The sequence below is a fragment of the Trametes versicolor genome (genome assembly GCF_000271585.1).
Source record: "Trametes versicolor FP-101664 SS1 unplaced genomic scaffold TRAVEscaffold_9, whole genome shotgun sequence".
Classification (NCBI taxonomy): Eukaryota; Fungi; Basidiomycota; class Agaricomycetes; order Polyporales; family Polyporaceae; genus Trametes; species Trametes versicolor.
Window position 1 is genome coordinate 2,453,830 of NW_007360329.1, and position 14,916 is coordinate 2,468,745.

General features: G+C 60.4%; 6 protein-coding genes across 6 annotated transcripts; 3 read left to right on the forward strand and 3 right to left on the reverse strand.

Annotated features, from left to right (window-relative positions):
* Window positions 1-266: 266 nt before the first annotated feature.
* Window positions 267-506, forward strand: TRAVEDRAFT_79109 (uncharacterized protein; the record flags this gene model as incomplete). Its single annotated transcript, XM_008043445.1, has 1 exon — window positions 267-506. A coding segment is annotated over one exon (240 nt), but the record flags the coding sequence as incomplete, so codon positions are not given.
* An 841-nt stretch (window positions 507-1,347) lies between these two features.
* TRAVEDRAFT_60144 (Redoxin) lies at window positions 1,348-2,235 on the reverse strand. The gene is made up of 5 exons (XM_008043446.1): window positions 2,096-2,235; window positions 1,960-2,030; window positions 1,750-1,896; window positions 1,546-1,689; window positions 1,348-1,490 (listed from the first exon to the last, which is right to left on the reverse strand). Exons 1-5 carry the CDS (start codon window positions 2,190-2,192, stop codon window positions 1,428-1,430), a joined length of 522 nt encoding a protein of 173 aa, XP_008041637.1. The 5' UTR covers window positions 2,193-2,235; the 3' UTR covers window positions 1,348-1,427.
* A 617-nt stretch (window positions 2,236-2,852) lies between these two features.
* Window positions 2,853-3,811, reverse strand: TRAVEDRAFT_130108 (Redoxin; the record flags this gene model as incomplete). The annotated part of the gene is made up of 4 exons (XM_008043447.1): window positions 2,853-3,050; window positions 3,102-3,248; window positions 3,576-3,646; window positions 3,709-3,811. 4 exons carry the CDS (start codon window positions 3,809-3,811, stop codon window positions 2,853-2,855), a joined length of 519 nt encoding a protein of 172 aa, XP_008041638.1.
* Window positions 3,812-4,537: 726 nt separating this feature from the next.
* On the reverse strand, window positions 4,538-5,970 carry TRAVEDRAFT_152782 (Pex19-domain-containing protein). The gene is made up of 5 exons (XM_008043448.1): window positions 5,787-5,970; window positions 5,268-5,731; window positions 5,029-5,202; window positions 4,806-4,973; window positions 4,538-4,745 (listed from the first exon to the last, which is right to left on the reverse strand). Exons 1-5 carry the CDS (start codon window positions 5,839-5,841, stop codon window positions 4,635-4,637), a joined length of 972 nt encoding a protein of 323 aa, XP_008041639.1. The 5' UTR covers window positions 5,842-5,970; the 3' UTR covers window positions 4,538-4,634.
* A 4,194-nt stretch (window positions 5,971-10,164) lies between these two features.
* Window positions 10,165-10,776, forward strand: TRAVEDRAFT_66236 (uncharacterized protein). The gene is made up of 3 exons (XM_008043449.1): window positions 10,165-10,191; window positions 10,249-10,317; window positions 10,372-10,776. The coding sequence occupies exons 2-3, from the start codon at window positions 10,251-10,253 to the stop codon at window positions 10,767-10,769; spliced, it is 465 nt and encodes a 154-aa protein (XP_008041640.1). The 5' UTR covers window positions 10,165-10,191; window positions 10,249-10,250; the 3' UTR covers window positions 10,770-10,776.
* Window positions 10,777-11,565: 789 nt separating this feature from the next.
* Window positions 11,566-13,185, forward strand: TRAVEDRAFT_30703 (uncharacterized protein; the record flags this gene model as incomplete). Its single annotated transcript, XM_008042812.1, has 6 exons — window positions 11,566-11,717; window positions 11,780-12,068; window positions 12,128-12,313; window positions 12,363-12,698; window positions 12,760-13,036; window positions 13,109-13,185. Coding segments are annotated over exons 1-3 (491 nt in total), but the record flags the coding sequence as incomplete, so codon positions are not given.
* Between the last annotated feature and the right edge of the window lie 1,731 nt (window positions 13,186-14,916).

The following is a 14,916-nucleotide window of genomic DNA, read 5'->3' on the forward strand; positions in this document are numbered from 1 at the left end:
ACATTCTCTACGCTAGTTTCCACATCGTCAGCCTCGTTGCTAGGTGAGTCGGGATATGTCTGAACCGTGGACCTCAGCAGCTATACCTCCGCCCGCAACACCGACGCACAATGACCAAACCAGCAAGAGGGAAGAGAGAGACTCTCCGGCTCCTATTGAACTTCATCAAGCCCACACCGACTCTAGGCAAACGCAGTCGCGATGACGAGGACGAGGACGATGCCCCCGCAGACGCACAAACTGCTGGGCCGTCTGCCACCCCAGCCCCGTGCGCCCAACCCGCATGCATAGCGCTCCAGAACGAAGACACAGACGAGGACGCGATCGTCATCACCGCACTCACCGCGGTCCCCTTCTGCTGCCACGCCGACCTCGTCACCATGAACCACGCCGCGCTCCTCACCGTCGCGAGCACGCTCAACGAGAAGCTCCCGCGCGCGATGCAAATCGACATCAGCGCCTCGCGCTCGGACGCGTTCGTCCGCAACTCCATCGAGCTCCTCGTCGGGATCCGCAGCGAGATGCCCCCGCTCACCCCAAAGCGCCTGCGCTCCCGCTCCGTCTTCGAGGCCTCCCAACTCGTGCCCCCCAGCCCCGCGTCCCCGCTCGCCGGGCGCTCCCGCCCGAACACGGTGCTCGGCACCCCCGGGCTCAGCCCCCTCCGCGAGGAGAGCGAAGGTCGCTCGCGCGGGTCTGACGAGCGTCCTCAGAAACGCCGCCGCACGGTCCTCCGGACTTCGACGCCCACCTTCGACCCGCGCCGCCCCATCACGCGCTCGCAGTCGCACCGCGTCGCGCCCCTGGTCGCGGGCAACGCGGAGTCCCCGACTGCGAACGCGCGCGTCCTGCGCACTCGCAGCCAGAACCTCCCCGAGCGCCCTCCTCTCTACCCTATCCTCAACGCCAACGCCGCTGTCACGATAAACCGTGGGCGCGGACGCACGATGGCGCGCGGGCTCGCCGCGAAGAGGCCCAGTTTCGCCATGACGTCTACGCCTAAGAAGCGTGCGCTCGCGGCGGTGAACTCCCCTGCGTCTGTTATGCCGCGGTATAACCCCATCATGGCCGACCCGGGGAACAGAGGCACGTACGCCTTCAGCCGTCTACGCCAGAGCAAGACGCGGGACGAGGAAAGTGTGCATTCGGAGGAGATAACCTTCGGAATCGATGGGATGACAATGGCGATCGACGACTCTGGCAGTTCCGACATGGATATCAGCAACGATTGAAACACGTCTCGGTTTATATGACACGTTTGTCTCCAGTACACGGCCTCCTCATGTGGTCATCCAGCACGAGAATTCCACATATTTCGTCTCGAAGACTGCCGCGTGTCCCGGTATATGTGCGAAGTATGACGAGCAACTCAAAATACAATCTATTTATTACAGATTTACATTTCATGTGTGGATATATAAACTCGACGCTCAGAGGCTGGGAAGGACAGCGTCGACGCCAGAGACGGTGACCTGGGTGGGGTCGGGCTCGACCTGTTTCACAGTCAGCAAACTATGCGCGCAATCGCCCTCGAATATGAATACTCACGCCGAGGTACTTGACCTTCAAGTCATCGAGGAGGATCGCGAAACGCGTGGTGCGCTTGCCAAGACCGATGCCCGCGCCGGTCAGGTCGACAGTGAGGCCAAGCTTCGACGTCCACGCAGTCTCCGGGTCAGAAAGCGCAAGAATCTATTTCATATGCTCCCATGTGAGTTCACCGAGCTTTTCGGGATGAACATGCACGCTGACCTTGTCCTCGAAGCCGAGGATGCGGCTCCAGCCGCTGAGCACGAAGGGGTCGTTCGAGGAGAGGACCGCGATGACATCAACGCCCTTGGACTTGAGCTCGTCGACCTTCGCCAGGTACGGGGGTGCGTGGTTCGCGTGGCACGAGGGCTATCACACATCACGGTTAGTATGCATATGCATGCATGCAGCGTAGCGGGGGCGGGGACATACCGTGAAGGCACCGGGGACGGCGAAGATTAAGACCTTCTTGCCCTTCCACGCATCGGTAGAGATCTTAGAGGCTATTGCGAAGACGTAAATGTTAAGTGATGGAGGGGGAGGGGACGATCGCGCGAGATCGACGTACGGATACCGCACGCGCTGCCGTCAGCGAGCTCGGGAGTGTAGGGGACGTGAACGAAGGTGCCCGCGGGGACCTCGTCGCCGACTTTGATGCTGGCCATTGCGAATTTGTATGTGGGGGTGGTGTCGAGGGATGGGGGTGGGTGGGAGGATGTGTCTGAGAGCGCACTTGGCCCCCGATCCTTATATACCGTGCGCGCGCTCAGAATCCGTGGACCCTGACACCTGCGGCACCCTTGCGCACGCCCTATTCCGGTCTTGGTGACCCTCTGCTGCGGCTTGAAGCCCATTCGCGGGGCTCAGATTGCGTTATCATATCGCCCGCGCCCGCTCCAAGGGCACCGTGGCTTCGCGGGGGAGTGCGCGGGCTTCTGTTGTTCAGAACTCACAATGCTGCGTCGACGTCTGATGTCGCCGTCCTCATCGGGGGACCTTGTCGTGTTATCGATGTTGCGCTGTCGTCGCTGGCAGCTGTCGCCTTGCGCGGGTGGTGCGAACACTCATGGTGGTGCAATCGACCGCGCCGCGTGCGACATCCGGTGCATACCGTGTACCGCATTGGTCGCGCATGTGGAGAATTTGGAAAACATGGACATGGAAGAGAGACTCGGGAAGATTCCGCGGCCTTGGCAGCTGGCGCGTACGCCACCATGCTGAGACTCTCATGTTACATCGCAGTAATATGCTTTCGTTGCTATTCTATCCTACATCCTCGATATAGCTGTCTACAGTCGGCCACAGGAGGGCGAGGGCTGGGCCAGTCAGAGGGCAGCCAGGATGGCGTCAGCGCCGGAGACAGACACGACGCGCTCGGTCTCAACGCCTACGTAGGTAACCTTGAGATCGTCGATGATAAGCGCGTAACGCTTCGTGCGGGTGCCGAAGTCCACCGCCGACAGGTCCTGCGAGAGGCCAAGCTGCGCCGACCACTTCGCGTTAGCGTCAGAGAGCGCGATGATCTATGGAGCATTTCAGCGACGCCCAAAGTAAGAATTGGTTAAAATGGTTACCTTGTCCTTGAGGCCAAGGAAGCGCGCCCAGCCGCTGAGGACGAACGCATCGTTGGCGGCGATGACGGCAATCACGTCAACACCCTTCGCCTTGAACTCGTCGTACTTCTGCAGGAACGGCGGCAGGTGGTTCGCGTGGCACGTGGGCTACATTGGTAAGAGCGTTGAGCAGTCAGCGACGTGTCCTAAGTATTGCACAAGGGAGATGATAGACTGGTGGGAGATCAAGAGCCCGACAGTCGGGGAGAATCGAGCATGGGGGTGTGTGCTTCCTGACGTATGGCGTAAAGCAACCACAGTGGATAATGGGGAAGTCGGCATCATCGTGGCGATGCCGATAGTTCCGTATGCAGTCCTGAGATACGACCTCAAGCGGGACTAACAGTGCCCTCTCAGAGATGCCCTACCCGTCGCGAAGGCATCCCTGAGAGCGGCACTGAATTTATAGAGGCCAACCACAAAACGGGGACGCACCGTGAACGCGCCAGGCACGGAGACGAGGACGACCTTCTTGCCCTTCCACTCATCGGTGTTGAGCTGAATAGCTACATGGTCCAAATTAACGTCAGATCGACACATCGCGTGAATCGGGGTTCGTATCACGTACGAATGCCACACGCGGAGTGGTCCTCGAGCTCGGGCGAGTAGGGAATGTACTTGAAGGTGCCCTGGGGGATGGTGTCGCCGACCTGGATCTTGATGTCAGACATGGCGTTCGATGCGTATGTTCTGGTGGAGATAGACGGCGTGTGTGTTCTGATAGCAGTCCTAGTCTGAACAGCTGTTATCGACGAGCGGGTGCGGGGAAAAGATGCTTTATAGCAGGCGTTGGTCATGTGACCGGGGAGCGTCGTTAGTAACCTGCTGCTCTGTGCGCACGGGGACCCCAACGGTCCCAGCGCTCGGAGAAGAGCGGGGGGAGCACGTCTTACGGAGACGCTGCTGAGCATGGGCGAAGAACTGCGCAGAGAACGGTCTGGACGAGGTGGGTATCCGGGAAGAAGGGGTGCGGTGGCTGCAAGCGCCCGCGCGTATGCGAAGTGTGGGTACGCGAAGCGACCCGGGGACTTTCATGGGATTCCATACACACTGTCCACGTCCTCGGACAGAGACCTCATGAACAGGCTCGATATCGACACTTCTTAGATTGCATGCGGGGCGCCGAAGCTCGCATGCGGAGCAGAGGAACATACCGCACGAATACCGTGAAAGTGGCATGACGTTTGACTCAGCGGCTGAGCAAACTACTCACATGCACGGTATGTTGCACAGATGCAGTGGGACGATGTGGGTCGGGTGTATTTGCTGCTCCGGCTGCGAGGATGTGTAACGCTGCACGTGCAGTCATGCCTGCGGCTGACTGGTATCTCGGCGTTCGCGCACGTACGCTCAATGATGCAGGCCTCAGGTACCGTCGGACGGTAGGCGTGGATGGAAAGCATTAGCCATGTTCGCTGTACTGTTGTTCCTACACCAATCATACACGATGTCTGCCGGTTTTCATTTGCTCGGGTATCGCCGCGACGCCTCGGTTCACGCAATAGTGCACCCCTCTGGTACCTTCGGTAGCCCATCCGCCCCGAGGTCGAACCCTGGGGGAAGGGGCCCCATTATTTCGGCGGGAGGCGAGCCGTGCTCTTGCATCTATGTCAAATGCATTCGTTAGACTATGAGATCCGCTGCATAGATAGAGGCTACACGCACCTCTTGCATGAGCTCCACGATCTTCAGTCCCTTTACCGGGTCGTCTTCTGTATAGCTTGGGTCCTCGAATGTCGCCACGATCTGGGCGACCACCTTGGACTGTGCGGCGAAGCGTGTCTTGTCTTCGTCGCTGAGCGTCGCTGCATTATCCTTCAAATATGAAGGGAACTGCAGGTAGTTGCGTGAGCCTCGTGTCATCGTCGAGTTGGAACTCCTGACACACCTTGTCGCTCAGCTCTTTCAACGGCTCGTAGAGGACCGCCTTGCTCATGAGCTGGGACATCATGTTCTCCAGCAGCCCTTGGAGCTCCTCTTCCGACTCCATGCCATCCACGCCGTTCCCGAGTTTACTGAAAATGTCGTCCAAGCCATCCCCAGTCGAAGTGGCTTCGTCCGCCTACAGTTTTCACGTCAATACCCATTGGTAGCGGCGAGACTTAAGCGGCGATAGACAACGCCTACCTTTCGGTCGCTCTCCTTCATCCGCTCCATAGCTTTCCGGATATTCTCCTGGAACGAGTCCGTCGGCGCGCCCACACCCGGCGCAGCGCCCTCCGCGGCCTTCCCCTTGTCCGACACGTCCTCCGCCGACATCGCGCCATCCATGCCCTCCACGAGCATCGCCTCCCACGCCGCCTTGAACGCCTTCGCGCGCTCCTCGTCTGTCGTGCCGTCCTCGGCCTCCGACAGGTCCGGGATGCCGTCTAGCCCCGCGCCGCCCGCGATGTCCTTGAAGAGGGACTCCATCCCGCGCGTGAGCTCCGCCGCGAAGTCCGCGTCTAGCCCCCCGAGCCCGAATGGGTCGACCGCCTTGGGCGCGCTGGTGGGTGCATCCTTGGCGAGTGGTGTTTGTGATGAGGAGGTGGATGCGGGGGCGGGCTTGGCTGGGGGCTTTGGTGGCGGCGCGCTGAACTGTTCCAGGACATCTGGGTCGTGTGAGTCGGGATGTATAGAGACATATCGGTATGGGTTGGGACATACCATCCAAATCGTCTAGATCCTCTTCTTCTACGGTAGGTCTGCGAGGTGCAGCCATAGTGTGACTCCTAAGCCCGAGGTGGGGTAGCCGATGTGTGTTCTGTGGGATCAGCGTACCGCTACGTCTGTCGGATGATTGCACTGGTTTTTATCTGGTCCGCACAACCTACGGCACTCAGGATAGCCTTCGAACCTAGAAGATGGTGGTTACAAGAGAGCTTGAATAAAGCCCGCGCTACCTCTTGCGCTCGGAGTCGGAAGAGATGGATCCTGTTAGGACAATCACGCGCCCAGGGAGCCTCCCATGAGCGCCTGCTGCCCTAGGCTCCGGTTCGCGCGGACGATCGAGGGGGCGCGTCATGGCGGCGTTGCAGAGCAGAGAGGGCGTCGGAGGAGGGAGGGGCCCAGGGTCGCTGTATGCGCTTTTCATAGGCGCCCGGCAGCGCGCGTTCCCACAGTGAACCGCGATTCTGCCTGCTCGCTCCTCTCTTTCAATGCCTCGCTCTGCCTGCGTGCGCTCTTCCGTCGCTCTCTACTAATGCCCGTGGCCGCCGCCCGACGACGCTACTCCAAGCCCGTCTCGCCTGCCGCGTCTCCTACGTACGCGAGGCGGTGGCGGTGTTCTCCACACATTCCCGCTGACGTGCTGAATTGCAATTGCTTTGCTCGCGCTCTCGCAGGCCCCCCGGCTTCTCGCTCTCGCCCACTGGATGTTGGTTTCCTCTGTACATACAACACTCCTCTTAGTCTTTACGGGAGACACATCCTCCGCCACCGGCCGTTTCCCAGATCTCGTACCCATCTCTCTTACCGCTTGCTTACCCTCTCTTCGACTTCGACTAGCGCTAGCACTCTGACGTCCACGACTGTGCGTACGCTCAACTCACGCGACTGACGACGCGTCAAGATGGCTAAATCATTCCTACGGACGCGCCCCGGCATGAGTACCCAAAAGTACATCTACACCACTTTCCGCCGCGCCTCCCCGCTACTGTGAGTGGCTTGTTTTCGGCATCCATGTGTTTAGGACATGCGCTCCTGTAAAGCTCGTCGCGCGGCCGGCCTCTATCCGCCTTGCTGGCCCTCGGCTCGTACTTGACGGCTGCCTGCACCCCGCGTCGCACCCTCGTCATCTCGAGCACGCGAACGGGGTGCGGAAAGCATCATGGCGACCGCGCAGCCGCCCTCACGTTCCCCGACGGGATTCGCCCGCGGCGACCGGCGCCATCTCATTACTGAACACTCGCTGCGTCAGAGACATGCAAAGGCGATACGAGGACACGCGGACTCACCACGAGACGAGCAAGTCGCTCTGGGCTGCGTGTTCCGATATTGCACCTGTCCCTGCGTGCGTGACGCGAGAATCAGACCAGCCATGCGAAGCCGAGACGAATCTCGCCGTGGGTGGTGTGCGCGTGGTGTGCACAGCCGGTGTGTACGAGTGCACCAGGCCTGCTGCGACGACTGTCAGAGGCGAAACAAGACGAGTGCGCACACGTACCGTATCACACCCGCATCGTGCGGCGGCTCGTGTCGAAACGAGACGGCGAGGACGTGCAGCACAGCGGCCGACATAGACGACACGGCGAGCACAGAATCCCGTGCATCGTCGAGGGTGAGACAAGGAAGGAGACGGATAGCGGGGGGAAGAGTGCGATGTCTCGTCCTGCCTCCCGCGCCCATTCTTATCTGCCCCGCCCAGCCGACTGCTCGCGTACAGCGACTCGCCCCACGCCCTCCCGCGCCCCACCTCTCCGTCCTCATCCCCGCGCCCGCCGCAGCCCGCCTGCCAATCGCCGTCGCCCAGCACGACCGTCGGAATTTCGCAGGCCGCGCCCTCGGCTCGCGTTTCGAGGGTGGCGTTTGAGGGTGCACATACGCGACTGCAGACAGCTGGGGCGCGGAGGTGGACGACCCTGGAGACTGGCGGGGCGCCCGACTCGGTACGCGGTACGCGGTGGACGGGGCGATCAGACGATTTGCGCGCGGCGCGGCGCGGCGGAGATGTGGGGCTGGTGCGGTCGCACCGCTGTGCTCGTAGCAGGAACAAGTGCCTCCGCTGTGGCGTTTCGTGAGTCCGTTGGGACTCGGGTGTGCGCGCGTCCTCGATGACTACACTTCCGAGTCAGATCTGTGGCGCTCGCGACCGTGAGGGGCTCATCTCGGGAGATCGACTTTCGAGACTTACGAGTGGACAACAGGGACGCCGCCTACGCGTGCTCACGAGCGTTGCGCTCGATCGGGAGGGCGACGAGAACTACAGCCAGCGCAGGGGCGAGCAGCAAAACGATCTCGAAACGGAGGCTCGCGGACACTGGCGCTGCAGCAGAAGTGTGGTCCCGTCAGGCCGGCGAGGCGGGCCCAATCGCGTTTGTCGGTGCTCCGAGTCGACGCACGGTGTTTCGAGCGGCAGAGACAGTGCGCTGCGAGCCTCGTTTCATTCCAGACACTATAGAGCTCATCTTGTGCTCCTCGACGGTGCACGTTTGTCTGAACGGCCGCGTCTTTGTGCAGGAATGCTACTGGCCCTTCCCGCTGACAGGCCGACTCCAGCAACTCATTTCCGAACACAGAAACTTGTGCTGGACGTCCGCACACCCGCAGGAGTCAACGGTGAGCCCACCCGCGTGAGTGCGTGTTTCACGCCCGGATCTGGAAGACGACAAGATTTGCATGCATAACGCCGCTCTCAGGCTCGGCTGCCACCGCCTGGTCGGTACGACACTCCTTCGTCATCCCGGACGAGTCCTCGCAGATCGTCGCAGAAATGACTCATTCCGCGATGCTCCGCGACGCGCCCATGAGACCGGTGGATCAAGGGGGGTGCGGACGAGACGGTCGGCACGGCTCGCAAACGCACGCGAAGGCGCGGGCGCGGGCGCACGGTACGTTCTCGACCCCAACCCCATCCTCGTCGCCGCGCGCTCACTCGCGTCGTGCAGGAACGCGTCACGATGGGAAGGGGGCCTGGGCGGGCGCGGTGAACATCCGGAAGATGCGAGGGCAGCGGGTCTTGCAGCCGGTGCGGAATGCATCACATCGTCGCTACGTGTGTCGTAGCAGAAATTCGATCCGTCAGACCGGCGAGGCGGGCTCAATCGCGTTCGTCTGTGCTCGGTGCAGTGGCAGAGGCGGCGGCAGAGTGCACTGTGAGCCTCGACTCGTCCCGCACACGATAGAGCTCATTTCGTGCTCGCCGACGGTGTGCACATTCGTTTGAACGGGTGTCTTCGTGCAGCAATGCTACTCACTGACAGATCGACTCGATCAGCTCGTTCTCGAGCACAGGAACTCGTCCGCACATCCGCAGGAGTCATCAGTGAGCACGCCCGTGTGAGTGCGCGACTTTCACGCACGCGTCCCGAAAACGACAAGACTTGCGCACACGACACCGATCTCAAGAGTCAGGCTCAGCTGCCACTGCCTCGGCGGTACACGCTGAACGACGTACCATTGCCATCCTGGCGGAGTCCTCACAACTCGTCGCAGAAATGACTCATCTTGCGACGTTCCGCGCTGCGCGCCGAGGAGACCGGTGGATCAAGTGGACGGCTTGCAAACACATGCAAAGCTGTGGACGTGGATGCACGGTACGTTCTTGGCGCTCGCTCCCATCCCCATCCCCATTCCCGTCGTGCAGGAACGTGTTACGATCAGGAAGCAGCCTGGGCGTGCGCAGTGAAAATCAGGAAGGTCCGAGGACAACGGGTCGTGCAGCCGGCGCGGAATGCGTCGCAATGTCGGCTCGTGCGTGACGCTTGCACCCCTGCCCAGGAATGTCCAGGGAAACTTGCGCCGATGTGCGAGTCCGATCGCCCTCGTTTGTGCACGGCGCCGGTTTTTTTTGAGACGGCAATGACTTTGCATGCCGCGAGGGTCCGAGATTGACTCGTTGGACTTCCTGTGCGCAGACTGGCATTGTATCTGGAATGTACACTTGTTCGAACCAGGTGCGCCTTCGACGACACCTGTCCCAAAGTTTCAGTTCGCTCGCATCCGAGGTAATCAAGCTTCGACGTGCACCGCAGCATTCTCGAGTGCCAGAACCCGATGCCGATCGTAGTCAGGCCACGAGAGACCGCGCCACGAGCACGCGGTCATGCGAACAGCTCATATATCCGAGGGAGCGAGATTTGCGGTGCATGCAGATCTCAGCTGCAGTACGATGGCACCACGTCCTCGGCACAACCTCGATGCTTGCGCTTCCGCGGCGTGCGCCGTCCCAGAGGATCTCATTGCGGGGGTACACCGGTTATTGCGGAAATAAACACTCGCTGAATTTGCGGGCAGGACGGTGCAGAGGTGGGAGCTAATAAGTACGAGGCCTGGGCGAGCACGTTGTTCCGCCGCTACACCATGGCTCGAAATGTAAGCAAAGAAGGGCGCGCGCACCCCTCACCGCGAGATGGTAAATTCTCAATTCCATTGCCATTGCCATGCTCTTATTCACTGACATGGCCTGCAGGAATGTCTTACGATCAGAAAGTCACCTGGACGAAGGGAAAGATCAGGAAGATGATCACCAAACGCCTCCGTACGTCCCCGCGATTCACTCGCGCGCCGCATACCAGACACTGACCTTCTGCAGGCGCAGCGTGCAAGGACGACACCGCGACAATGCACTGGGGCACATACTGGTCGCACATTGTCGCACGGCACGGCGTGTGCATCGAGGGCTGGCCGCACGAGCTTGTCCCGTTCCGCGATCTGAGCGGAGCGACATCATCGCTCGTGCGGCTCGAACTGCTCTGGCTGCGCTGGAAGGTCGGCACGACACGCTTCCGGGAGGTGGGCGCAGAGGAGATGGAGCGGCTCGAGGCTGTGGGACTGTTCGCGCGCACGGCGCGGCCGCGGCGCGCTGATGCAGGCTTGATCAGGGGACGGCGGCGGGACCCTGCGACACGGTCGAAGCGGCTGGGGCCGTACACAATCAAGTCTGCACTCATCGTCCCAGACGGCGCAGACGACAGCGACTACCATGATTAGCTACCCGGGTGTGTCAATACATGGATATGCTACCCGCCGACGGCGCCGCCGGGCGTGTGAGACTTGCCTGGGAAATGAGTGTGCGGCGCTCCGTCGGACGTTGTCGAGTGAGCGAGCCTTCGCTTGACACCGTTGGCATGGCATGCCGCTTCACTTGAAGCCCACTACCCAGGCAATGCTGTGATCGGAGAGCTTTGAAACGGTGTGCACAGAAACAGCCATCATGGATCTCACTGCAAGCATCATTCAGCTATTGCGAAGCTGACATCCCATTCAAAATATTCACACTTGATTCACACGGCTTAGAGTTTACTGAGAGTACGGGCGGTGCACATTGTAGGCTGGGTGTACTAAGAGATTCACACACTGGATCACACTCTGTGTGGTTTAGTATACTGCAGGACTGGATTGATAAGAAGACAGTGGATGCTGGATATTCCGAGCCCGCGGGGTGTGGAAATTCAGGAATGCCCAAGCGGCCAGTCCCAGATTTACACAATCTGCAAGCACGGAAGCTCACAGGCATCCGAGAAGGCCATACCTAATTACCGAGTCTTCGGGTGGGGTCCACCGGCATTGATGCGGTAGGGCGAAGCGGTGCTGCTTAAAAGCTGTGGACAGGGAATGAATTTCCTGCTGCGTGCACCGGGATGCAAGAGCGGCCGGATATTGTGCCCTGAAACAGTTGGGGGAGAGGTGGAACAATTCGTAATTGGAAGGAGAGCAGCATACCGCTTCGGGGCCAGAGTCGACGGCTTCCGCCATACCCACCACCCTCCGCATCGCCTTCTGGCGGCGGTGACGGTGTACTATCCCTGCAACTCCGGGCCATGTTCCTGGCGCCGCATTCCGACCACTCGTGTTCCGCCGTCCGCACCGATCTCCTCTCTCGCAGACACTTGCATTTGCCTGGCGAGCGAATTCTCCCGCTGCCGCCAACATGTGGTTCTATGACAAGTACGGTGTGTGTCATTCGAGTACACACGTGGTCATAACGGAAATATGCTCACCGACCGCTCCCGTCCTCCGAACAGCTTCTCGTAGGCACCTCTCGCTGACGCCCCTTTTGCTCCTCCTCCCACGCAATTCTGTCTTACCAACGCCGGACAGAACGTGCTCAGCCTCTCGTGCACGTACTCGCCTTGTTCGTCACCTCGTTTATTCAAGATGTGGGACCGGACACCTTGCGCCTTCGATGGCAGCGGTGGCGGCAAGTACTTCCCCCATTGCCCCGCGTTTGGCCGAGGCCGCATTCGCACGGACACGCCTGCGAGCCGTGCACACACAGAATTGTCGAAGCTGTTTCTCGAGGTGTGTTAGTATGCTGCCTCTGCTTTGCAAGCGTCCCAAGTACTTACACATCTCACAGAGCGCAAGAAACGACAGATGAGCGTCCAGTCCCAGCCCACGCGACAGTCATTGGCAACTCGCGCACGCGATGAAACGATGTGGGCGCGTAGGCGTGCATGCAGTCGCACACACGCCAAGGACGCTGCCGAGTGAAACTCGCGGTCGCCATGCCCCGCACGCGGTGACGAATCAAGCTGTCGCATTCGTAAGTACGCAGTTTGCTTACAAGATAATGCGACGTACTGACATGGCCGAGGGATGCCATTTCGGGTGCAATCGGCCTCGGGACAGCCAACAGTGGCGTGGCGTGCATGGAGGGTATTGGCGCGGCGACTGGTGTTGTAAGGTTTCGGACCAGAGGTAAGACACCGCCTTCGCGAGAATAGGACATGCTCATCCTCCCTTTGCGTAGGCTGGGACGCGATCGCGAGGGCCTATCCTGGCAGCATGCGTCGCGCGCAGCAGGGTGCGGGATGTCTGGCGAGTGCAACCGAAGGTTCGCGCGCAGCCGGCGCGCTATCTCCGCATCAAGACGACGCGAGGACTTTGTCCGTCCACATAGGTGGTAAAGTTAGATCTCTAGGAAGAAGAGGTGATTCCCATGAGTCTTGTACAATTTACGGATGTCGCGCGAACTTACCTGGACGCTGTGGGCGTCCACCAGATACCCTTGACGTCCTACAGTCGTTTCGAGCATTAGATACCGCGCGAGGTATCGGTACATACGAAGCTGAGCCTGCCGTCGCGGGCGTGTCTTGCGATAGAAGGAGGCAGCATCCAAAATGCGGGCTCGGACCTCGTCTTCCTGAGGCTCGGAGTCTCGGGGTAAACTCCCTGTGTTCTGGGAGTCTAGAACGCCGAACGTAGACGTTTTGCGCATGCGGGTACCAGGAGCGAGCGTCCGCAGTATTTCAGGTCTGAAGACAGAACGGGCGAGGTGAGTGGGATACGATGGAAGCACAGGCGAACCAAAGACTGACGTAACTTACAGTTTTCGCGATCCTCTCAACGATGGCCATTGCCGAATGGCGAATGCAGAGCCGGAACCGCGCCGCATGGCGCTCCGGTGCGTGGGGAGCGCTCTTGGTTGTATCGTGAACGCTGCGGGAGGGAGCTTGTGCGCGGCCGCGTGGCAGGATTCTGAGCGGGGCATCCGTTTGCGCAAGAGCGTCCCCGTCGCGCCGTCAGCTGCCGCAGATAGTCGGCTCCAGCGCAGCGGTCTGTTTGCAGGATTTTTTCCACGGTAAGCCGCGCGACCGCTTTCAAAGTCAAAGTGGCTGCTGACCAGTTCTGTATCGAACTCGGCCTGCACCGCGCGGAGACCGCGTCGTGTCGCGTTGCAGCCGCGCGACGGCCATGTCGAGTAGATCGCGAGCGACGCGGGCACTCCTTCACGAACAGAGCAGCGCAGGAGAGCCTGCGGGATGAATGGTGAGCGCACATTTCCAGTCAATGGGGCGTGGACTCACTTTCAGGGCTGCTATTACTGCAGGCGTCTAGGACAGGGGGCGAGCGCGGGGAGATATCCGCGGGGGAGGTCCGCAAGGCGATTGACGGCGTTGACTGTCGGCGAGTTCGCATTCGAAGAGCGCCGCCGTCCGGATACGAGTGCGTCTTCTTTGCGCAGCCACGCATTGTCGTACTTTATAGCCGCTGTTGGACTCCGCAACGTCGCCGACGCACGACGATGAAATGACTGTCGCGCGCAGGACGGCGAGGCGCACGAAGCGACGAGGGAAGGCCCCGACCTCTTCCAGAACGGGTTTTCATCATCGCGAACGTCCCGAGCTGCTCGGGAAACTGTCAGTGCGGAATGAAGCAAAGGGGCCGGACGCGTACATACAGAAATGCAAGATCAGTGACCGCCTCGGAAGACCCGCCTGTCGACGCCAGCGGCAGACGTAACAGGCCCGAATGCACCATCGTGAGTCGAAGATTTGCCGGTTTGCGCGGCTCGAAACTGATCTTGATCGCGGCTGTAGAACACGGGAATCGGCGCGAGGGTGGTTCTTGGCGAGCACTCGGGTTGTGCGCGAAATCGGGCGGCGGGCGTGTACTAGGCGCAGAGCTCGAGACGTCAAGGGCGGGATGTCCTAGTAGTATACACTGTGTGTGGATAGCTGTGAGCAATGGAACGAGCGCAGTGCGGAAACGACTTGCCTGAGTGCCCGCGCAGACCAGTGTCTCTACCATGGCCTCCGAGTTAACTATACCCCTAATAACCTACCCAACGAACGAAACAATCGCCGACCGTCTCCGTCTCCTCGAGCACCGCAGCAGCCGCAGCCAGCCGCCCGCCCGTCGTCGTGGTTCGCTGCCAAGTCCATCCCCGCGTAGACGTCCAAATCTCGCCTATCCAGTCTATTTGCTACAGTTTACATTTGATGTCTCTCTCTACGCTCAGAGGCTGGGAAGGACAGTGTCGACGCCGGAGACGGTGACCTGGGTCGGGTCGTACGAATGCCGCACGCGGAGTGGTCCTGACCCGGGAGCGTCGTTAGTAACCTGCTGCTCTGTGCGCACGGGGACCCCAACGGGCCCAGCGCTCGGAGAAGAGCGGGGGGAGCACGTCTTACGGAGACGCTGCTGAGCATGGGCGAAGAACTGCGCAGAGAACGGTCTGGACGAGGTGGGTATCCGGGAAGAAGGGGCGCGGTGGCTGCAAGCGCCCGCGCGTATGCGAAGTGTGGGTACGCGAAGCGACCCGGGGACTTTCATGGGATTCCATACACACTGACCACGTCCTCGGACAGAGACCTCATGAACAGGCTCGATATCGACACTTCTTAGATTGCAT

Coding starts and splice junctions, on each gene's coding strand:
- TRAVEDRAFT_60144 (XM_008043446.1), bottom strand. CDS start 2,192: ATGGCCAGCATCAAAGTCGGCGACGAGGTCCCCGCGGGCACCTTCGTT. Junction 2,031..2,095: donor CGGCAGCGCGTGCGGTATCC/GTACGTCGATCT, acceptor TCTTCGCAATAG/CCTCTAAGATCTCTACCGAT. Junction 1,690..1,749: donor TCCTCGGCTTCGAGGACAAG/GTCAGCGTGCAT, acceptor CATATGAAATAG/ATTCTTGCGCTTTCTGACCC.
- TRAVEDRAFT_152782 (XM_008043448.1), bottom strand. CDS start 5,841: ATGGCTGCACCTCGCAGACCTACCGTAGAAGAAGAGGATCTAGACGAT. Junction 5,732..5,786: donor GGATCTAGACGATTTGGATG/GTATGTCCCAAC, acceptor CACACGACCCAG/ATGTCCTGGAACAGTTCAGC. Junction 5,203..5,267: donor TGAAGGAGAGCGACCGAAAG/GTAGGCGTTGTC, acceptor TGAAAACTGTAG/GCGGACGAAGCCACTTCGAC.
- TRAVEDRAFT_66236 (XM_008043449.1), top strand. CDS start 10,251: ATGTCTTACGATCAGAAAGTCACCTGGACGAAGGGAAAGATCAGGAAG. Junction 10,318..10,371: donor GATGATCACCAAACGCCTCC/GTACGTCCCCGC, acceptor GACCTTCTGCAG/GCGCAGCGTGCAAGGACGAC.